Genomic DNA, 24,394 nt, shown 5'->3' with positions numbered 1-24,394 from the left:
CAAAATCCCATGTTGTCCAGAACAACATGGCAAGGGGAAGTCCACTGTGTCAAATGTGTGTGTTTTTACAAGTTTTGCAGCAGAGGCCATAAATAATAAAACTCAGCTGGATGTCATTTTTACCGACTGCACCAAAGCTTTTGATAAGATTGATCACACTATACTTATTGAAAAGCTAAGCAAATTTGATTTTGATTCAGAAGCATGTATGTTTCTGAGGTCATACCTTTCTGATAGGTTAAATCAAGTTAAAGTAGGGAACAGTTTATCTAAGCCATTTATGTCGACATCAGGGGTACCACAAGGTAGCAACTTGGGTCCTCTTCTGTTCGCTATATTTATTAATGATTTGCCTCACTGTATGAAGTTCTCGACAAGCCTGCTAATTGCAGATGATTTTAGGATTTTTCGAGAAATTTCAACTCTGCAGGACTCTGAGATGCTGCAATGTGATCTGAACTCAGTAAGTCAATGGTCCGATGACAACAAAATGTTTCTAAACACTTCTAAATGTCATGTTTTTACTAGTCAATGGTCCGATGACAACAAAATGTTTCTAAACACTTCTAAATGTCATGTTTTTACTATCACTCAAAAAACACAATACGTGGAGAACCAATACAAAATTTCTAACACTGTACTTGGAAGAAAGAACACTTGCAAAGATCTTGGAGTAATGTTTCAGCAAAATTTGAGATTTAGTGAACATTATCGGATCATCATTGGAAAGGCATACAGAACTCTTGGCTTCATAATTCGTAAATCAAAATTTTTTAAAAGAACTGAAACTCTAATATCATTATACAATGCACTGGTAAGATCTCACTTAGAGTATGCCTCTATTATATGGGCACTACAAGCCGAATTCAATGTTGATCTGATTGAAAAGGTTCAAAAACAATTCTTGAGGTTTCTTTATGTCAGAAAGTTTGGTATCTATCCATACATGATTTCCTATAATGCTATGCTAACTTGTTTTAAAGTTCAGCGACTGGATAATAGAAGACATTTTCATTCAGCCCTTTTTATGCTATGTTGTAAATCACATTAAATATAAAGATTGCTTTTTTATAAATAATATTAAATTTCATGTTCCAAAAACACATTTAAGAATTAATAACAAAGGACTGTTCTCAACCAATAAGACTGTTCACCCATAAATAAGATGTTAGAAGAATGTAACCATATGATAATTAACTGTGATATAGACTTTTTAAATTCTTCTGTGAAACAAATAAAAGTTGCATCTGAAACAAATTTCTAGTCTACAAAAGTTGTTGTCGTAAAATTTTATTTAGATGTATTTATTTGTATTTAGATGTATTTATTTGTCTAGATGTATTTGTAGTGTTTTTTAACTTGTTTTTACTTGTTCTATTCTGTTTAGGTTTAGTACTTAATATAGGAATTAGTTTTTAGCAGTAGTAAGCACTCTTTTAATGTAATAACAATTATTTTGTGTATTGAAGGAGGTTAAATAAATAAATAAATAAACATCAATATGTTAACCGGAAAACCGTATATCTCCAAATTCGTCGTCTACCGTGCTAAAATCGGTACATTCAATGACAAAGAAAATCCATTAACTCCATCTTTTTCTAAGTTTTCATGAATAAAATAATGTTTCTCCAAATATTTTTATGTACATACTTGTATGTGCACACCACCTGTGGCTAACATCCTTTAAAATCATAGCCAGGTACCAAAACTTGAACAGCCAGTGTATCCGATTTTTAAGAGGTAAGCCATATTGTATAATAATATTTAAATGCGTTTTTCTCAAAACTTGTACTTTTGTGAGTTAGTGGATTTTCCCAATACACCCACGATACGATATTATATTCTCAGGTTTCCCAAATAAAAACACTGTATGAGTTGAAAACTTAGTCAGGAAATAAAATGCAGAAATAAAAAATATACTAAAAACAAGAGTTTTATGACTATATTAATGTGTGTGTACTTTTATTTCAAACAAAATAGAAATTTGAAAAGTTCAGTCCTTTACGTGAATATTTTTCTAATTTGTGTTTACAGTTTTCTATTTGGGACAGCCGATTAAACATCAATACGTAGTGTTGTTCTGAAGCTATTTCCTTGTGGCATTTTTATAATTACGTATTTTTTATGGGAAATAAGCCACAATTTTACTAAAAAATGAATTTATTAACGTTTCGAAGCCCAAATCGGGTTTCGTTGTCAAAATACAAAATATTATTAAAATAAACAAACATGTTGTTGCTAAGTAAAAAAATTCTTCTAATAATTTATGTAATCTGACTCATTTATATTGGCAATTCAGACGTATATTATACATTTTAAAGTAGAAGACTTTAAAATGATATCGCCAATATTTATGAGTTGCGTTCCTGGGACGACTTTACTAAAAGATAGTTCATTCGATTACATGAAATCAATCCCAACTCAAGAATATCCGTCGCAAAAAAAATCATAGCATGTGATCTGTCTTCAAAAAGACAACCAAATGCAACGATGACAGTAAAATTCTCGCGTTAGAGATTCCATAGTAAATCACGAGGGAAAATCAGATAGTAAAAAGAGAAAAATCAAAGAAGCGGCTCTAATTATGCTAAATGAAACCAATTGTGTCGCAAATTCCTCGGTAGAATGCAGTAGGATGAATAGAAAGAAAATACCACGATTAGAAGTCAATAACATATCGAGTTAGTACAAATTTTATATTTTAGTATTACTTATTGTATATCTATGTAATATTAATATTATTTATAATTTAAACATATTAAAGTCAGAATTTGGTATTAGTTTTTTGAAAGTAGATTAAATGTAAGACCAAATACTTACGATGTCGGGATAGTATCACGAGGTTTTTTCCTGGTTTTCCCTCGTGATTTACTATGGAATCTCTAACGCGAGAATTTTACTGTCATCGTTGCATTTGGTTGTCTTTTTAAAAACAGATCACATGCTATGATTTTTTTTGCGACGGATATTCTTGAGTTGGGATTGATTTCATATAATCGAATGAACTATCTTTTAGTAAAGTCGTCCCAGGAACGCAACTCATAAATATTGGCGATATCATTTTAAAGTCTTCTACTTTAAAATGTATAATATACGTCTGAATTGCCAATATAAATGAGTCAGATTACATAAATTATTAGAAGAATTTTTTTACTTAGCAACAACATGTTTGTTTATTTTAATAATATTTTGTATTTTGACAACGAAACCCGATTTGGGCTTCGAAACGTTAATAAATTCATTTTTTAGTAAAATTGTGGCTTATTTCCCATAAAAAATACGTAATCAATACGTAGGTACTATACTATGTGATATAATTCCTATTTTTTATTAGCTATGGAAGTAAAAGTTGAAATGAAGGAAGAGTGTGCTGAAAATGACCAAGGATATGTTGAGAGTCTGCTAATTACACCTCAAGAGCTTAGAGACTTAAAAAATGAACCAGAAGAAGACCGCTCAGGTAAGATCAATAAAAAAATATACTAAACAATTTGATGTAATAAGTTTTATTTATTAGCTATGGAAGTAAAAGTTGAAATTAAGGATGAGTTTGCTGAAGATAATCAAGAATTTATACAGAGTCAGCCAATTACCCCAATAGATGTTAGAGACTTGAAGGATGAACAATATAAAGATAATTTAGGTAAGAGAAGTAATGGTAATATTATTTTTTATAGTTTTAGCTGAATTTATAATTACATACCTACTACTCCTTAACTAAGAGATAATAGGCATACTAGGGTTTCAAAGCCTGACTTTTGTAGTATATTTAGGGTGATTCATTAAGCATGTCCAATCTCTGAGTTGTAGACTCTAAATCTCAAAATATTAAGATTCAACCCAAATCACTTAAATAAAATGTGGCTCGTTACTGAGTTAGTTGTAGACTCTAAATCTCAAAATATTAAGATTCAACCCAAATCACTTAAATAAAATGTGGCTCGTTACTGAGTTATAGGGTGTTTTATTTAATAATTTAATAACTATTTTTACACAGTGCTTTAAAACTATTTGACATAATATCCTTGCCATACTTTGCAGAAAGTGTATCTAGTTACCCTACTAAATAAACGTTTCTGGCTACTACCAGACGTGTACGACAGGAGACAGTGAATGCTTTGCCCTTCCCAAATTCGACACCACTGTCGGAATTGCTATTTTAGCACAATATTTCGATTCTCTCAATACTTTTTAGGTAAATAATATACTATTTATCCGTAACAATAGTCATTAGTTTTCGAGATATTTGAAGTTGAAAATGAAACCCCACAGCTATTTTGATTAATGTATTGCACTGTTTCCTTTTTTACTTCAAATGTCTCGAAAACTAAGAATTTTATCGCTACGAATGAAGAGTATGTTATATAAAGTATTGGGGAATCCAAAAATGATGCTAAAATAGCAATTCCATCAGTGGCGTAGAATTTGCGAAGGATCAGCCATTCACTTTCCCCTGTAGACCTCTGGTGGTAGCCAGAAACATTTATTTAACATAAATGAGTTGGATGTACAGTGTACAGTACCTACACTTTTTCGCAACTGTGATATGAATATTTCAAATACTTTAAAAGTACTTAGTACAAATAATTTTTAAATCAACCATCCCTATTACATAAATATTAACTATTTGTAAAGAATACTTTAAAAGTATTTGCCATATCCTTATCATACTTGGCAGAAAGTGTAGGTACTGTACACCCTACTAAAATATGTTAAATAAACCTTTCTAGCTACTACCAGAGGCGTACGATAGGGGAAAGCGAATGGTTGACCCTTTCCACATTCTATGCCACTAAATCGTTAGTTTTCTATATATCTGAAGTTAAAAATGAAGAGGCACAATACATTAATCAAAATAGCCGTGCCGTTTTATTTTCAACTTCAAATATCTTGAAAACTAATGACTTTAATCTTGAGAATAAAGAGTGTATTATTTGCATAGAAAGTATTGAATAATCGAAATATTCGGGAATTTAGGAAGGGTAAACCATTCACTGTCCCCTGTCGTACACATCTGGTAGTAGCCAGAAAAGTTTATTTAACATAATTTAGTAGGATGTAGAGTAGCTATAATAAATAGTGGGTAAGGCCCGTAAATAAATAAATAAATAAATATATTTTCTAGTAAGTATGACAAGGATATGTCAAATAGTTTTGAAGCCCTGGAAAAAAATAGTTATTAAATTTTTTTAAATAAAACACCCTGTAACTCAGTAACGAGCCACATTTTATTTAAGTGATTTGGGTTGAATCTTAATATTTTGAGATTTAGAATCTACAACTCAGAGATTGTACATTCTTAATGAATCACCCAGTATAATTCATTTTGTGAGAGTATGTATTAGTAAATTTTAATCCATTAACATGCCCACTTGAGTTAAGTTGAGTGTGGTAAACTAGCCAAAATGTGCACACTCGAGATAATTCGTGTGTCATTATATTTTCCATAAGATGTGTGCGGTGTCCTTTCAATACAACTCTTTTGTTGTGTTCTTTCTTCATATATTCTTTGAGTAGTGTGAATCTATGACTTCTAGACAAAACATTCAATGAAATTGTCTCAAGTTGTTCAGGATAATCTAATCTTATAAAAGGCTAATGTGACATGTTGTGTAGTAGCCTGGGCAGTAGCTAAGTTCTGGATAATTTTGTTATTTAGATTTTAAACAACTTAAATATAGGTACCTGTAGGTATGTTATATTAAAATAATTTTTTTAAAATTGAATAAAGGAATATTATTATTTATTTTATTTAGATTTTAAACGAATGTTATATGCATATAATAATAGATTAGTAAGCCTTCAAAGTCAAACTAAATTTTAAATTATAAATAAAAAATAACTATCATTTGATAGTGAATTTAATTATTTTATAAAATAAATAAGATATTTAAAAATACAATTGAGCATAGTTTGAGAGAAATTTATTAGCAACCAAAGTTAAAAAGGATATGTTTACATTTGTATAACGGCCTATCCTTTCATCATCATAAGTGGCTCGACAATCCGTTGTGGATCTTGGCCTGCTCACAAAGAAGTCGCCACTCCTGTCGATTCCTGGCACCTTTCCTCCATCTTCTGACCCCTAGAATCTTTAGGTCTTCTTCCACATCATCAATCCATCTTCTTCGTGGTCGTCCTCTACTTCTTGTGCCCTCTGGTTTTGAAAATGTTAATCTCTTAGTGTATTCGTGATCTGACATCCTAGCAGTGTGTCCAGCCCATCTAAGTCTCTGCACTTTAACGAATTTCACAATATCTGGATCGGTGTATAACTGATACAGTTCAAAGTTGTATCTTCGACGCCATAGCCCATTTTCATTTACTGCCCCAAAAATCTTTCTAAGAATTTTTCTCTGAAAAATACCAAGAAGTCTTTCATCACTTTGAGATAGGGTCCACGTTTCAGCTCCATATATCAAAACCGGTCTTATTAAGGTCTTTTATATATTGAGCTTTACTGCACGTTTTATATTTTTATTTTTTAAATGTTTATGGAGACCGTGAACAGTTCTGTTTGCTATTGCTATGCGTCTTTTTATTTCATCGCTTGTCGTGTTTATTGAGTTTACTAGCGATCCAAGATATGTGAATTCCTTGACTTGCTCAAAGGTGTGGTTGTTAATTTGAATTCTCTGTTGGATATTTCGGGAGGTTTTAGAAACCAACATATATTTGGTTTTTTCCTCGTTTACCACAAGTCCTAATTCACTTGCCGCGTCCGCAAGCCTTGTAAAACACTGCACCATGTCTCTCATACTTCTGCCAGCGCGTCTCCCTGTCTTAGACCATTATTAACGTCAAAGAACGTAGAGTTTTCTCCTTGAATTCTAACGCACGAGCTTACGTTTTGCATTGTTAGTTGGGTCAACTTAACTAACAGGTGGGATCCCAAAGTCTATCATTGCATTATATAATGCACTTCTTTTAACACTGTCATAGGCTGCTTTGAAGTCGACGAAGAGATGGTGGGTATCTATGTTATATTCTAGTGACTTTTCTAGAATCTGCCTATGTGCTTGAATTTGATGTATAGTTGACTTTTCAGCAGTAAATCCGCATTGGTATTGGCCTACAATGTCCTTTGTAAAATGTTTAAGTCTTTCAAATAATACATTGCCGAAGATTTTATATGCAGATACTAACAAAGTAATGCCTCTATAGTTCTTACAATCCAGTTGATCACCTTTTTTATGCAACGGACATATTGCTCCCCTTAGCCACTCTTCTGGTACCAATTCATTCTGCCATATAAGACCTATCAGTTTATGGATTGCTGCAAAAAGTTGATCACCACCTTTTAACGGGCCTCTCCTTTAACGGGATTAAATAGTAAATTAATTCTTCCATCTAATTTACGTGTCGTTTTCATTGACATACGTAGTTTTACGTTTAGTACATTATTTCACGGTTTTTGCTGTATATTTTAAAGAACCGTTTGGATTGACATCAAATTTGGCATATGCATAGCTAATATGCCATAGAAAAAAAGTGATATCGTGCCGATGTGTGCTTTTGCCCTGGGGGTGATTTTCGCCCTCTCTCGAGGGTGAAAAAATATATTTCGAAAATAAGTCCGGAAATGGATAAACTGACTAATTATAAGCTACATTTGTTCTATAGAGATTTTCGCTAAGTCAATACTTTTCGAGTTATTTGCGTTTAAATATGTTCATTTTTCAACAAAATAACCACATTGACGGTTGTTCGCAAATAATTCAAAAATTATTTTATCGAAAAAACCTTCTTAGAAAAAATATAGCCTGTAAAATTTTAAAAAATTGCCTATGCATAAGGTCTCTACCTAGCAGAACTCGAGTTATAGCTAATGAAAAATAGGTTTATATTCTCCAAATTCCAAACAAAATATTTCAACGTGAAATATCCAAAAAATGAAGCACTTTTTGGTGAAAATTTATTATAACTTTTAAAGTCTTTAGAAAAAGTTTTGTTTCTGTTTAAAAAAAAATAGCATCAAATGTAAGCAAGTTACGCTCAAAATAAAGTTGGTCCCTTTTGTTTTGGTAAAATGAAATCAGGAATATCATCCCCTTATCAGCAACTGGAATTAAATTAATCGTTACCGCTTCAAAAGTTACTTTACTTACAGTCGGAAAAATGAAAGAATACCTATGAGCGATCACATCAATCACTTATTTTGTATTTGCTGTCATTTTTTATAACGAAACGTTTGTTATTTATAGAAAAAGACAGCAAATACAAAATAAGTGACTGATGTGATCGTTCATGGGTATTCTTTTATTTTTCCGACGTATATTGTGTTTACATGATCTGTAAGTTTCATCGATTCAAAGTGCTTATGTTTGAAAAAATTTGGTTTTAAACTAAAATTTTTAAAATTTTAAATTTTGAAAAAATATACTTTTCTTCAAACTAACTTAAAAATTGTTAGAGATACCAAAAATCTCAAACAATAAAAAATGTCGGCTTTGCTTTTCTGAATATTTTGTGCTATTTTGTTTTTCTGTAAGACAAAAATTGGTTAAGATTTGGTGTTTCTAAATTTACATACACTCGTGATTAGTGACTCGTTCAAGCCTTTTTAACTACGGCTCTTTCAAAAACAAGGACATTGAACCGACGAAACTTACAGATCATATTATAAGCAATACAGTTCAATTGAGATGCTAATTAAGGGGTGATTTTCCCGATTTTTTTACTGAAGTAAAGGGACCAACTTTATTTTAAGCGTAACTTGTTTAGTGATGATGCTATATTTTTTTATAAAACGAAAATAAAGATTTTTTAAAAAACTTTAATAAAGTTGTAATGAGTTTTCCCCAAAAAGTGCTTCATTTTTTGGTTATTTTGGGTTAAAATATTCGATTTGGAATTTGACGAATATGAACCTATTTTTCATTAGCTATAACTCTGCTTTTACTAGATATGGAAACCTAATATAGGGTAGAGTTGGACAAAACCGGGTAGGTTGATAAAACCGGGTACCCCTTAATTCTTCTAACTGTCTGCTGCTATCTATTAGACAATGTTACAGTAAGTGTCCCTTTACCACCAACAGTCGTGTGTATTCATTTCTACCTCAATTGAGTAATCTGTGCCGGAGCAGTAAGACCTCGCCTGTTTTTTGATGCAGGAAACTCGATTTTTAAGGTAAGTTTCTAGCTGTTTTCTCCTCTAATGAATAACTAATGGCCATTTCAAAATTTAATACATGTAACCTAGTATATTATCTTTAATTTGGCCAAAAATTTTGAATATTATTTCATAACTTAAAAATTTAAATAACATTTATGGCCGATTTCACCAACGATACCTAAATATTTAAGAATTACCTAAGTGGGTTTAGGTACTTCTTAACTCTAAAACGGATTTCACCACACGATAAGAATTGCCTAAACCGCTTAAGCATTACCTTACGTTAGGATACGGATTTCGATCTCCCTAAACTTTAGGTATTACTTATCGTTGACAGTCAGGTTATATTTTTACTATTTTGACTAATTACTTGTGACGTTTGTCAATAATTTGCTTCTTACCTTAATTTTTCTGTTATTCTGTAATATTAGGTATATTAGTTGTAATTTTGTATTTTCTTTTATATTATTAATATAATATGTGTTGGAAAATATAGACAATCCTTTGGAGTTTTTTTACAGGTATTATGTAGTCTACCTACTACCTAACAAACTAGTGTTGTGTTTCAAAAACCCATTCATGATATATGTAACTAAAAGTGTGTCATTAAAAAGTTAATAATAAAAAGCAATTTTCAACATATTATTTATTTTAAAATTATTTCATTAATGACAATTCAACTAACTTCAATTTTTCGTCATATGTGAAATTTATAACTCTTTTCTTTTCCTCCATTTCACTGTACATATACAAATAACGTACAAGACGTATATATTTATTATATACAAACTTAATGCACAAATAACTAACTACTAAATAAAATAACTATAACAGTACAAAACTGAACAAAACCAAATTGGCAAACAAACAATGCTGACAAATAATCGAAAAGGTAAGGAAATGTCATCTTATTCTTCTTTTTATTTATCAAAAATAGTTCAAACGTACCCTAGGTAATACCTATGAAAGCATTTCCTAAATAAGCAATTCTTTTAGTTGTGAAATGCGATTGTTGCTATGTATTGACTTAAGAAGTTCCTATCGATAAGAATTACTTAATAAGGCAACTGTTTAGGTATCGTTGGTGAAATCGGGCATTAATGTCTTGTTTACGAGTTTGACAAAACCGGGTAGTCCGAAAATCGACAAAACCGGGTACCCGATTTTATCAGACCTGTTGTTACTTCCAGTTTCTGCAGTGGTTATTTTGCTTTTAGTTAACTACAACATGTGGCTTCTTCTGTTGAAGAAGCTAGTAAGAAAGCTAGTAGGAAAAATAAAAAAAAAATCTCCAGTCGTAAAAAAATTAAAACTAAATGAACTGGACAAAAAAAAAGAAAAACGTGGTAAAAAGGTCTGCGCCAAAAACAACATTTTGGAGAGTTTGGAGGAAGAAGATAATAATGACGATGCGTGTCTATATTACAATTAACTATTTTCAAATTATAATGCGAAGGAAGGCTGGATAAAATGTGTGTCTTGCACCAAATGGGCTTATGACGCGTGTAGTGCCTATGATGATGTAGATGAAGTTTTTATTTGTGACTTCTGTTCATAGATTTCCGATTTTTGTTCACATACTTTTAATAAATATTTTATTTTCTGCCCATTAGTCTTTTTACATGGTAATTAAGTTACTACCCGGTTTTATCATACCGGTTGGACAAAACCGGGTATTTTGCAATATTTTCATAAAAATAAAAAAAAATTAAAAATCTAAGAATATTTTTAAAAATTGACATTGGCATATCAAACTTAAGTCATTTGAGAATATTTCAATCTGCAGCAAACATTTGCTACTCTCACATAGCAAAAGATACAGACGGTTTTTGGAGTGGTACCCGGTTTTGTCCAACTCTCCCCTACACTTCTCAACAATTGAAATGGATATTATGAAAATGTGTATTTTATTTTTTGTTCATAAGATCAAATAGAAAAATGGAGTGATATAAATAAAGATTTATTTTTGCTTCGTATTTTCATACAGATGAACCGAAAGAAAGAAATTTCTTTAAGAAAAAAAAATAGAAAATAAACAAAAATTGTAAAATTATCAACCTAAAATTTCTATTCCTGCTCAATTTCTAATATCCTGAAAAGAAACATTAATAGTTTGCGGGTCCACCTCTGTGTCGCCTTAGCGCTCTAACTCTATTTGGAAGACCTCTTATTAAATTATTGATGAACTGCTGCGGTCTCTCTCTTCAATCCTGACCCCCCGGAGGGAGTGTAGTGGTCGACGTGATGTCGTGTATTGTCCGTCTCCAAAGATCTCTGTCTCTGGCCATTTCTTTTAATTCATGCATAGGTATATGTTCCCAAATCGCGGATAATGTATATAAGGAGCCTGTTTTGTTGCCTAGACATTTCGGCCCAAACGTGTTCAATGCAATTCATATCAGGTGAACACGGTGGCCACTCCATTCTTGTAATGCCATGAGCTTCTATACACTCGTTGACAATTCTCGCACGGTGAGGGCGAGCATTATCATCAATCAGAACAAATTGTTCGCCTATTGCACCAAAAAATGGAACAACTATTGGTACTATGACTCTGTCTCGATATCGTGTAGCAGTCATTGTCTCATTAAACGACTTAGTCCGTGCGACCGTCAAAACATATGCCTCCCCACACGCAAACGGATCCACCTTCAAAAAGAGTGGTTGGGACTCTCAGATTTTCATTGTAACGCTCTCCTCTTTCCCTACACACCAATATTCGGCCATCATTCGTATACAAACGAAATCTGGACTCGTTAGTAAAGAGACAATTCCTTCAATTTTCGAAATTCCACTGATAGTGTTCCATCGCCCAGCGATATCTGCATGCACGCTGCTCCCTAGTTAGTCATGGATGGGTAGCGCGCCGTCTAGCCCTTAAATTGGATGCATGTAACCGTCTTCTGACAGTTTGACTGGAAATCGCTCGTCCAGTAGCATGCCTGAAGATACTGTTAATTCTGGAAGCCGTGAATGTTGGGTTTCTTCTTGACGTCAGAACTACAAAACGGTCTTGCCGACGAGTTGTAGATCGTTTTCTTCCTCCTCCATGCCTGTATGTTGCAGATCCAGTTGCTACATACCGATTCCATGCACGACTTATCACACTTTGCGACACATTTAGCCTCATAGGAACCTCTTGTTGAGTTAATCCTTGTTGGATCCAACGAACTAATTGCTCGAGCGGCACTAGTTCTAAACGTCTTTGCGGCATAATGTTTTTGTGATAAATAGATTTCTTGACTTATTGACAACTGGTAAAGCCAATACAAGCACTTTTATACGAATGATATATTCATGTTTGGAACAACATTTCTCTCTTTGTACGAGATAAGGGCCGATAAGAATAGGGAGAAAAAACCACATGCAAAAAATATTGGCAATAAAGATAGCATATAGATAGACTATAGAGTATAGTACAGGCAATTATTTTAAAAATAGTTTTATATGTTAATTTTAGGAATTTTAAAATTACCCACTTCAATTGTTGAGTAGTGTAGAAACAGGCTATATTTCTGCTAAAAATGTTTTTTCGACAAAATACTTAATTTTTGAGTTATTTACGAAAAACCGTCTAAAAACGTGGTTATTTTGTTGAAAATGAACATATTCACTCGCAAATAACTCGAAAACTATTGACTTGGTGAAAAAACTCTATAGAACAAAAGTTGCTTAGAATTAGTCAGTTTATCCATTTCCGGACTTATTTTGGAAATATATTTTTTCACCCCCAAGAGGGGGTGAAACTCACCCCCAGGGCAAAAGCACACATCGGCACAATATCACTTTTTTTCGTTGATTTATTAGCTATGTGCATGCCAAATTCCATGCCAATCCAAGTGGTTCTTTAAAATTTAGAGGCTTTGCAATATTTTACCGTTAAAGAACGTACTAGTTGACTATTCAAATATCCTTACTCGAAATATTTACATACTATATATTATACTTCATCAGTAATTAAATTTTTCGCAAAATAAAAAAAATATTGGTTACTTTATTAGGAAGAGAAATTTAAAGCTTTATGTAACTTTACATTTACATACTTACTTGGTTTACATATAAGACGTTTATTATTTTAAAAATTTTATTTTTAATTCTTTTGAAAGTTTGTTAATTCTAAAAAAAATTGAGTGAAGTGCCTGTAGATAGCAATTGATTGGATTCCCCGTAGCATGCCGATAGGTAAAATCACTAGTATCTTTGATACTTATTCAGTGTGTAAAAACTTCTAACTTTTACCACATACCCTTTTAATTATCAATTACTGTGTGCTTTTTTGTGTTGTCAATTTAATATAGTCCACAGTTTGGAAGATGATCACAAAAGTCTAAAACATGGTCTTAACTGCTTCGTTTGAGTGAGTCTATCACTTTCTGAGTGCAGGTTGGACGCGTCTCGCGTCATTAACATATTTACGTTGTCGGACTAACGAAACGCGGCTGTAAATCTGTCGGTCAAGAGATCGGCAATCTTTATTAATTAAATACAAGTACTTTGAATTGAAAATTAAGAGTTTTGTAATAACAAAATCGTAGAGTCCGACACCCGCAAGATGTCACTCTAGCGCGGTAGTTTTGTTATTGCAAAACTCTTAATTTTCAATTTAAAGTACTTATATTTAATTAATAAAGATTGTCGATCTCTTGTCCGACAAATTTACAGCCGCGATTCAATAGTCCGACAACGTAAATATGTTAATGACGCGGGACGCGTCCAACCTGCCCTCTAAAATTTTTCAGAAAGTGGTAGACTCGCTCAAACGAAGAAGTTACGACCATTTTTAAGACTTTTGTAAACATCTTCCAAAAATGATGATGTACTGTGGACTAATATCATCTGGTTGAATTATTACAGTTCTAAATGTTGTAGATGTTCAAACATTACACAATGTTATCTAAAACTGACCAGATGCTTTGTTTCTATTTTAGGTTTTCCTGACCAGAAGAACACTGTAGAAATTTTGAAAATGTCACCTGAACATTCATATAGAAAACAACAAATTAGTCTAGACACTGAAGAATTAACGTTAAAACAATCTATTTGTTCTAAAAATTTTAATTACAAAAATAATTCAAAGAAACACAAAAAAGTTGGAACTAGAAAAGGAATTTTTAAATGTGAAATTTGTGTTAAGCAATTTACTAGATCAGATAGTTTAAAAATTCATTTGAGGGTGCACACTGGAGAAAAACCTTACAAGTGTGAAATTTGTTTTAAGCAGTTTTCTCAGGGAGGTGGTTTTAAACAGCACATGACATTGCACACTGGAGAAAAACCTCACAAGTGTGAAGTTTGTTTTAAGAAGTTTACTAAAGCAGGTCATTTGAAAAGGCATTGTATGATACATACTGGAGAAAAGCCTTATAAGTGTGAAATTTGTTTTAAGCAGTTTTCTCAGGCAGGTGCTTTGAAACAACATATGACATTGCACACTGGAGAAAAACCGTACAAGTGTAAAATTTGTTGTAAGATGTTTAGCAAAGCACATAATTTGAAAAGACATTTAAGAACTCATACTGGAGAAAAACCATACCAATGTGAATTTTGTTTGCAGCAGTTCAATGAAGCAGGCAATTTGAAAAGACATTTGATAGTGCACACTGGAGAATACCCTTATAAGTGTGAAATTTGTTTGAAGCAATGGGCCCAATCAAGCGATTTGAAAAATCATTTAAGGATACACACTGGAGAAAAGCCTTACAAGTGTGAAATTTGTTTAAAGCAATTTAGTCAAGCAAGCATTTTGAAAAAACATTTAAGTATGCACACTGGAGAAAAGCCTCACACATGTGAAATTTGTCTTAGGCCATTTAGCACAACACACCATTTGAAAGAACATATGAGAACTCATTCTGGAGAAAAACCATACAAGTGTGAAACTTGTTTGAAGCAGTTTAGTGAAGCAGGCACTTTGAAAAAACATGTAAGAATACACACCGGAGAAAAACCATACCAGTGTGAAGTTTGTTCTAAGCAGTTTAGTTTAGCATTCAGTTTGAAACAACATGTAAGGATACACACTGGGGAAAAACCTTTTGAGTGTCAAGTATGTTTGCATCAGTTTTCCCAGAGAGGAGCTTTGAAACGACATATGAAATTACACACTAGAGAAAAACCTGATTGTGACATTTACTGTTAATAGTGCAGCACACTGGAGAAAAGCCTTACAAGTGTGAAATTTGTTTTAAGTTGTTTACTGAAGCAAGTAATTTGAAAAGACATGTAAGTGCACACATATGGAAAAACCTTAAGGTACTTCTTCTTCTTGTGCCACTCCTATCGGAGATTGGAAATCATCAAGGCTATCCTGACCTTGTTTACAGCCGGCCCATAAAATTCATTAGTGAAGCCGCCAAACCACTCTCTTAAATTCCGCAACCATTACATTCTTCTACGGCCTGGATTCCGTTTCCTTCTATTTTTCCTTGCATTATATTTTGAAGTAATGCGTATTTATATCCTCTCATCAGGTGACCCAAATATTCGAGTTTTCTTCGTTTTATTAACAAAATTTCTGGGTATTTTCCTATCCTTAGTATTACTTCAAGGTTTGTGACTCTTTCAACCCAAATTATCTTCAGCATTCGACGGTAGCACCACATCTCGAAACTTTTTATATTGTTCTGTTTGAGAGTCCATGCCTCTACACCAAATAATAGCGTGTTAAATACGTAGCCTCTTAGCATTCTTAATCGTAGAGGGATGCTTATATCTCTTCTGCAGAAGAATTTTCTCATCTGTATGAAGGTGGCCCTGGCAATTTCGATACGTCTTTTTATTTCATTGTTTTGAAGAAAAAAACAAAAAACGAATAAAGTCCTTTATAAAAGGTATATATTTAAAAATCCCTAGAAAGGGCTACATCACAGAACTAGTTTTCGATTGGATGACCAATCATCATCAGTGCTTACGTGATCTAACATGCTAACCACCAAAATACAATATAAAAATATATGGGTAAAACCCTTTAAAAGTAATCCGTCAAGGAAACAGATGAAATATGCGAACTTAAACATGGATGTTCAAAATATTCCATGTACTATGCTCTAGGTACCATCTGGGCTCTAATTCGACTTGTTCACATGTTGACAGTATGGTCTGAGCTCTAATTCGACTTGTTCACATGTTGACAGTATGGTAGCAAGTCATACTATACTGTCAATATGTGAACAAGTCGAATTAGAGCTCAGATGGTACCTGAAGCATATTACTTGGAATATTTTGAAAATCCAAATTTTAGTTCGCATATTTCATCTATGTTTCCTTGACGGATTACTTAGGTTTTTGTTTTTGCCCATATATTTTTATAATATTGTATTTTGGTGGTTAGCATGTTAGATCACGTAAGCACTGATGATGATTGGTCATTAAATCGAAAACTAGTTCTGTGATGTAGCTCTTTTTAGGGATTTTTAAATATATACCTTTTATAAAGGATTTTATTCGTTTTTGTATTATATGGTATACAGCCAACTACAGGAAAACTTTTTCCTTGTGGATCGTTGTTTTGGTCTCCAGTTTTGTTTATTAAAGTTCCCAAGTATTTGTAACTTGATACTTTTTCAAGTAAGGTAAGGTAACTTAAAACTAGTACACTTTAAAAAATGTTATTTCTTTCTTTCTCCCCTTCCTTTTAACATTTGCGACGTCAGATTTGGGTTTAGTTGGTTACGTTACTTATTCACTCATCTCTTCCATTCTTTCGTGTCTTGTGCCAATATTTTCATTTTTTCAAGGGTTTCCCTATTAGTCCTTATCGCCTCTACAATTTGTTGTATCCATTTTTCCTTGGTCTGCCTCTTTTCTTTTTTGGTATATATCCCTTGTTTCATGGATTTTTCTTGTTAATATAGTGGGATGTATTCTCATCACGCGCTCATACCAGTTCAATTGTCTCTTTATTTTATTCATTATTGGTTCCTGTCCGGTCATTCCTCTTATTGTCTCATTTCTTATTCTGTCCCATTTTGTCTTTCCAGCCATTGCTCGCAGAGGCCTCACTCCATTGCGTTTATTCTACTACGATGTTTTTTCTGCACTGTCCAATTTTCGCTCGCGTATAGTAACGTGGGTATGACTGCTGTATTGTATATCTTCATTTTTGTCTCTTGGGTCAATTCTCTTTTCCTTAGGATTGGAGCTAGTGCGTAGTATAGTTTTTTCGATTTGTTTGCTCTGTTTGATATTTCTAGGTCTACTTAACCATCATTGGTTATCATACTTCCTAGGTACTCATATGCTGTATCTATTTCTATCTGAGTATTTTTGCATTTTATATGTACAGATTTCGTTAGTTTCAGTTTCGCCGATAATCATTATTTTACTTTTCTCCGCGTTGAATTTCATTTTTAGCTTTTCAATTTCTTCCGCCCAAATATTTAATAAGTTTTTGCATTTTGGTCACTGAATCTGCTATGAACACTATGTCATCAGGATACATTAGTGCTTCCATTTTTACTGATTGCAATCTATGGTGTCCTTTTGTTGTTTGTATTTGGTGGGTTCTGATGCACTGGCTTTTCTAATTAGTTCATTCATGACTTATAAATAACAGCGGGCTAAGACTATCCCCTTGTTTAATACCTTTTTTCCAACTAAATTCTTCAGATCTTTCCCCTGCTATTTGTACTCATCCTCCTACTACTGTGTAAATACTTTTAATTATTTTTATCAATCTATTTGGGGCTTTCATTTTCCTAAGGCTTTTCCATATAATATTTCTATCAATAGAGTCGAACGCTGATCGAAGATCTATGAATGTCAGTAAAAACTTTCCACCAGTATCCATGATTTTTTCTAATAGGTTTCTAATGATGTATATGTTATAGTCAAAGCCCGAATTTCAGGCACTCCTAGGTTTGACTATGCAAACCTCGGGTCTGACTGACGGTCTTAGTCAAAGGTCGAAATTTAATTTTATGAAATCGGGGTTTGACTAGTCAAACCCCGATTAGCTATTAAAATGTCGTAATTTGTTAGATTAGGTTTAATAAAACGTCATTTTTTAATTTTAATGTTTATTATTTTTATATTTCGTAATTAAAATAAAAAATATTAATGTTTATTCTCACATGTTGAGACATTATTGCATTTAGAGTTGCACAATACGTTAGACCTTTTACACTTACATAATTTTGAATACCATTTCTTATTGCAGTAGCATTTTATAAAGCCTTGTCCTCCAAATTTAGAATCTTTTGTACTAATTTTTCTTAGAGACAGCTTAACGTCTGGAACATCTTCGAAATTAAGAAAATTCTCTTTCTGATTTCTTGAAAAAAGTGTGTTTATGGCTCCGTATTTCGTACAAACTATATAAACCGTCAATTGTTTTATCTTGTATGATACCCAAAATATTTCGAGCATCTCCTTTGGCTCTATCAAAGCTGGGGATAAGTATTGCTACAGTTTTTCCGATCAAAATTGGAGGAATTTTTTTTCACTTAATTGTTTCATAGCGTTAGCCTGGGCATGAAGACCTTCAGTCGTCTTTCCTTTATTTATTTTAATCTTTTCTGTCTGTGCGCAACGCATGCATGTAACTTTTCTTTCAAAACCTTCATAGTATGCACCAAGTGTGCTGTCAGCGCACACAACATGTACCACCTGATTACAAATTATGCACGTATGTACGTCAGAGCTCTCTTTTTGGCAAATACAACAAACCAAATCTGAAGAAGTAATCTGAATTGTTTGACAATTTTCTTCCTCTCCTAGTTAGACGTTAAGCTGTCTTTGAAATTAGTACAAAAGATTCTAAATTTGGAGGATATAGCTTTATAAAATGCTACTGCAATAAGAAATGTTCTTCAAAATTATGTAAGTGTAAAAGGTCTAACGTATTTTGCAACTCTAAATACCATAATGCCTCAACATGTGAGAATAAACACTAATTAGTCCAAGTAATGAAGCTTAAAATAGGACAAAACCTCGCAAATTTTACAGAATGGATAGATTTGCTTGAAAATTTGAGAATTAGTGGATAGTCCAAGGATCAAAATCATCTCGGGAGTGGAAATTTTGTATTATATTTTGACTGCAAAAGTTGATAAAAACATTCATTCTAAGCAAAAAACGTTCTATACATTTTTTTATAAAATTAATAGTTCTCGATTTATTCGCTATCGAAAGTGTTAGTTTTATATCGAAAAAATCAATGTTTTTAATAAGTTTTCTGTTAATAACTCCTAAAGTTTTCGTTTTATCAAAACAACTTTACTTAACAAAAATGTACCTTTTAAAAAAATAAACAAAACTGTTTTTTAAATTTTCTTTCAAGACCCATAGTAATCGAGCTATACTTTAATATATGTTAGCTCTTCTTCGTCAAATGCTGAATATTGTAGTTTTAAAGTCAAAAGACAAGAAAACTATGCATTTTTCGAGGATAACTTGTTCAAACTAATTTAAAGTATTGAAAAATATCTATCTAAAGAAATAAAAAAGTCTAGCTCAAAAATTAAGTGACTTATAATGAAAACAATGTCAGTCCCTATTTTTTCCAGCGAAAATGTGACCGGAAGCAACCTCCTAATCACCACCCTAATTAAAATTATTCATTGACCTTATTTGGTGTTCTGTATTTATGTATTATTAATAGCTTCTAGAAGTTTGACCGGCTTAGAATGATTAGTTTAAAAAAAATGGAGTTAAAAGTGAAAAACGAATTTTTGTAGTTTGGAAAAAATGGCCTTTTCTTCAGAATAGAAAGATTAGCATCAGAGATACGAAAAAATGTTTAAGTATGAAATTGTAGCTTATTTAATTCCGAAGAACCTGGTTTGCAAAAATTTTTTCTACTGCAAGAATTGAGTGAGCTATTGACAATTAAAACTCGTAATAACCTGCAAAAACCACTTTTACCAACCCTTTCAAAGTCAACTCTTTTTGCGACTGAGGATACTAAAAAGATTTAATATTAATAGGCTTATAGATTTTGTAAAAACCTACAAAATTCTTCTTTGCCAAACTTTCTAAGATAAAAAATAAAAAAAGTTACGGTTAAAAAATCAATATATTTTTTTGAAAAAAAAAAGGAGAAATCCAATTAGAAGCATAATAATGTACGTTAGCAGTGTTTTTAGTGATTGGCCTTATCCATTCTTCTTTATTTATGTATTATTAATAGATTCTAGAAGTTTGACTGGCTTAGGATGATTAGTTTTAAAAACACTGGAGTTAAAAGCGAATTACGAATTTTTGTGGTTTGGTAAAAAATACCATTTTCTTCAGAACAGAAAGATTAGCATCAGAGATACGAAAAAATGTTTAAATATGAAATTGCAGGTTATTTAATTCCCAAGAACTTGGTTTGAAAAAAATTTTTTCTACGCCAAAAATTGAGTGAATCGTAAATCAGTATATCGAAAAACATTGATTTTTTCAATATAACACTTTCGATAGCGAATAAATCGAAAACTATTAATTTTGTCAAAAAAATGTATAGAACATGTTTTGCTTAGAATGAATGTTTTTGTCAACTTTTGCGGTCAAAATATAATAAAAAATTTCCACCCCCGAGATGGGGTGGTAACCACCCCCATGGTAAAAGCGCCTTTCGGCATCATATAGATTTTGATCCTTGGACTATCCACTACTTATTCTCATATTTTCAAGCAAATCTATCCATTCTGTAAAATTTGCGAGGTGAAAAGCTTCGGTTCCTGGACTAAATTTTTTTATTTTAATTGCCACAATATAAAAATAATAAACATTAAAATTAAAAAGTGACGTTTTATTAAATATAATCTTACAAATTACGACATCATAATAGCTAATTTTGACTAGTCAAACCCCGATTTAATAAAATTAAATTTCGACCTTTGCCTGACCAACTTAATCTCTCCTAGGTTTGACTAGTCAAAGGCCGAAACTGTAATTTATTTCGGGCTTTGACTAAGACCGTCAGTCAGACCTGAGGATTGCCTAATCAAACCTAGGAGTGCCTGAAATTCGGGCTTTGACTGTAACATATATATTATCATTTGTCTGTCGTTCTGGTCTAAACACTGCTTGTTCTTCGCCCAGTTCCTTTTCTACCTCTTGTCTTAGTCTCTTCTCTACTATTTTCGTGTATATTTTAAAGCATACTGGTGACAAACATATTGCTCTATAGTTTCGCAGTTGACATGTTCCCCTTTTTTGTATATTGACACTATTAGGTTATTTTGCCAATATTTTGGTATTTGTTGCTTTTTCCATGCCTCTTTATATATTGTCCATAACCAGTTTATCCCCTCCTCGCCCATGTATTTCACCATTTCCGGGTCTATGTTGTCCCCTCCAGTTTTGCTTATTTTTGTTTTTGATAGTTCTTGCATTACTTCTTCTCTACTTATTTTCTCTAGTTCTTTCTCTCCTCATCTTGATATGTTTGGTTTCGCTGGCTATTGTTTCATTTCTAAATTTATTTTCATAGTATTCTTTCCATACTTTAACTACTGTTCCGCATTTGTCTGTATTTCTTGTGTCCCTTACTGATGTTATTTCTTTCCGTTTTCCTTTCTTCAACTTTCTGATTGTCGTCCAAAATCTTCTATTTGTTATATATGTTTTCCTGTAATTTTTCTCCAAATTCTCCATGCGTCTTTGCTTATCTTCGCTTTACTGTGCTTTTTACTAACTGTATGTACCTTTTATATTCTTCTTTATCTTCTTCTAGCCCTGTTTCAATGTATTTTTTCCAAGCTGTTTTCTTGTTCACTGCTGTTTTAACTTAGTTGTTCCACCACCTGGTCCTTTTAAGATTTTTGTTATATTTCCTGATTCCACATAATTCTATTGATGTATTCTTTATTACTTTTTTGAAGACGTTCCATCTTTCTTCCAATGTCCAAGTTTCTTTTTGCTCCTCTTTTTGTCTTAATTTTCTATTTGTTTTGTAAAGTTCTCGGACCTTTTCTGATTTAAATTTGTTTACTTTTACTCTTTTGTAATCCTTTCTTTCCATCTCCTCTATTTTTTCATCCTCCAGTTTTGAAGCAGTTTAGTCCAGCAATCATTTTGAAAAAACATTTGAGTATGCACACGGGAGAAAAGCCTCACACGTGTAAAATTTGTTTTAGACCATTTAGCACAACATCATTTGAAAGAACATATAGAACTCATACACATTTATGTGAAAAAAACCACATAAATGTGAAATTTGTTTGAAGCAGTTTAGTGAAGCAGGCACTTTGAAAAAATATGTAATAATACACACAGGAGAAAAACCATACAAGTGTGAAGTTTGTTTTATAAGCAGTTTAGTTTAGCATATAGTTTGAAACAACATGTAAGAATACACACTGGGGAAAAACCTTTTGAGTGTCAAATATGTTTGAATCAGTTTTCCCAGAGACGAGCTTTGAAACGACATATGAAATTACACACTGGAGAAAAACCTTATAAGTGTGACGTTTAATGTAGAGAGTGCTTTGGAAACTCATTTGAGAGTACACACTGGAGAAAAGCCTTACAAGTGTGAAATTTGTTTTAAGAAGTTTACTGAAGCAAGTAATTTGAAAATACATATCGTCGCCTCAGAGCAACAGTAGGATATTTTGTGTGATATCCATGTTATATGATTCGAAAAAAACCCTTCTGTTGAGTGTAACACTAAGATAAATAAAAAGTGAAATACTTCTTTCACAGTATTACACATCCTTGGTATTGCATTATTATTTACGACTGCGTAATGGAGTACTTCCCTCTCACCGAAATTGTAAAAAGTCTAAATTAGACGCATACAGTGTCAGTAGTACACGAGCAGTTATCATGAGAGTAGCATTCGTAGATACGTATTCAGGGATTCGATGTGGACGGGTGGTTTGTTCCCAAAGAACTTGCCATCGAAATAGAACGAAGTCATTACATCTTTTTACCTCCGAAACCATTCAATGTGCTAAGTAATGAGGATAAGAAGACTGCATTATGCGTGGAGAAAAAACTGCTTGGCATTCGATATCCTGATGGAGCAGTAGAATTGTCCAAAATAAATGAAATACCAGAAACCAAGTTGTTGTATGCAGCCGATTATATCTACGTTCGATGAGAATAACAAGCAGAATTTTTAAGCAAGAACTGTCACATTTTTTGAGTTTTTCCGGGTATTATTGATGTTTGCAAGTTTGCTCGCACGCCTCTTGCTACTGGAAACGTTGGTCCTGCTACAAACCCCTGTCACGCCGTTGGACTATTTTCATGTACTGAAAGAAACGTGGATCGTCTACGTCACTGGTTTTCTTATACAATGATGGCATTGTAATTTTTCTATGTATAAATAAATATTTTTATAGAGATATTTTTTGCTTTTTTATTTAAACACATTATTTTACTGATCAAATCTTATATCACATGAAGATTCAAATTTTCTCTTTACAATTTCAAACATAATTTTTAAAACTATGATAAATACAGATGCTAATATTACACAAGACATTGTCTATTTCACGTTTCACATACTCGCTGGTGTTGTTGCTGGGGCCCATGGTGTAGGCTGAATACGTCTCAATGGATAATATGTAGCTTGTGGTAGTTTTCTAAAGGCGTAAAGACCTTACTGCTGCTAAAGATTCAACTCCTCAAGCTTTCACTTTTTGTCCTCAATATGCCGACTAGCGAATTGTCTTTTAATTTGTTTTATATCCTCATATAATTTAACATCTTTATATTGATTAAGTTTAGTTTGTAATTCCATAACCCTATGTATGTATTGGAATTCATATCTGAACATGTTCAGTCAGTGTTGCCAGAGAAATTTTTGTAAATGTACCAGACTAGTGACACAAAATGTACCAAATCAACACATTTTGTACCAAAATTTAAAAAAACCGTTGTTTGATGTTTATTTGAAGCAAATTCTTTCGATTTATCCAGATTTATCTTTAAAATCTAGGGATTTTTAAAGTGTGACATAATTTTTATATTTATTGCTAGCGCCACCTACTATGCAGTGATTAAACATGTAGAATTCAAATTTACAATACAGTTTTCTTCAACTTTGGCGACTTTTAATCATAGAGGTATATATTAACATAGAGGGATCCTACCTTCCACGCTTCCTGACGACAAGATCTCATGGACTGGTTTGCTGCATCTCTTTCTAACACATTGGCTGCATTCAGCAGAAAACTGCGATGACTAATCGATTACTTAGCGATGTGTAATCGCTAACGATTCTTCTGAATGGTATACTTTCATGTACATACGAAATAGGTTATGACAACTGTCACATTTTTCAAAATGATTTGCAAATACGTGAAAGACACCCCAAGAACAGAAATAAAAATTATTATGA

The 24,394-nt window shown here is 32.5% G+C and overlaps 1 protein-coding gene across 1 annotated transcript in view; it reads left to right on the top strand.

The window, feature by feature from the left end:
• The window catches only part of LOC126886503 (zinc finger protein 345-like), a 30,285-nt gene extending 6,887 nt beyond the window's left edge, over nucleotides 1–23,398 (top strand). The window contains exons 2-4 of the mRNA XM_050653461.1: nucleotides 3,335–3,460; nucleotides 3,518–3,643; nucleotides 14,046–23,398. Coding sequence (XP_050509418.1) covers nucleotides 3,335–3,460; nucleotides 3,518–3,643; nucleotides 14,046–15,256 — 1,463 coding nt within the window. The 3' untranslated portion in view covers nucleotides 15,257–23,398. The remainder of the gene's footprint in view (nucleotides 1–3,334; nucleotides 3,461–3,517; nucleotides 3,644–14,045) is intronic.
• Nucleotides 23,399–24,394: the final 996 nt, after the last annotated feature.

Source organism: Diabrotica virgifera, chromosome 6, assembly GCF_917563875.1.
Source record: "Diabrotica virgifera virgifera chromosome 6, PGI_DIABVI_V3a".
NCBI lineage: Eukaryota > Metazoa > Arthropoda > Insecta > Coleoptera > Chrysomelidae > Diabrotica > Diabrotica virgifera.
Note: the sequence above shows the minus strand (reverse complement) of the source record. Positions and strands in the feature narration are given on the sequence as shown.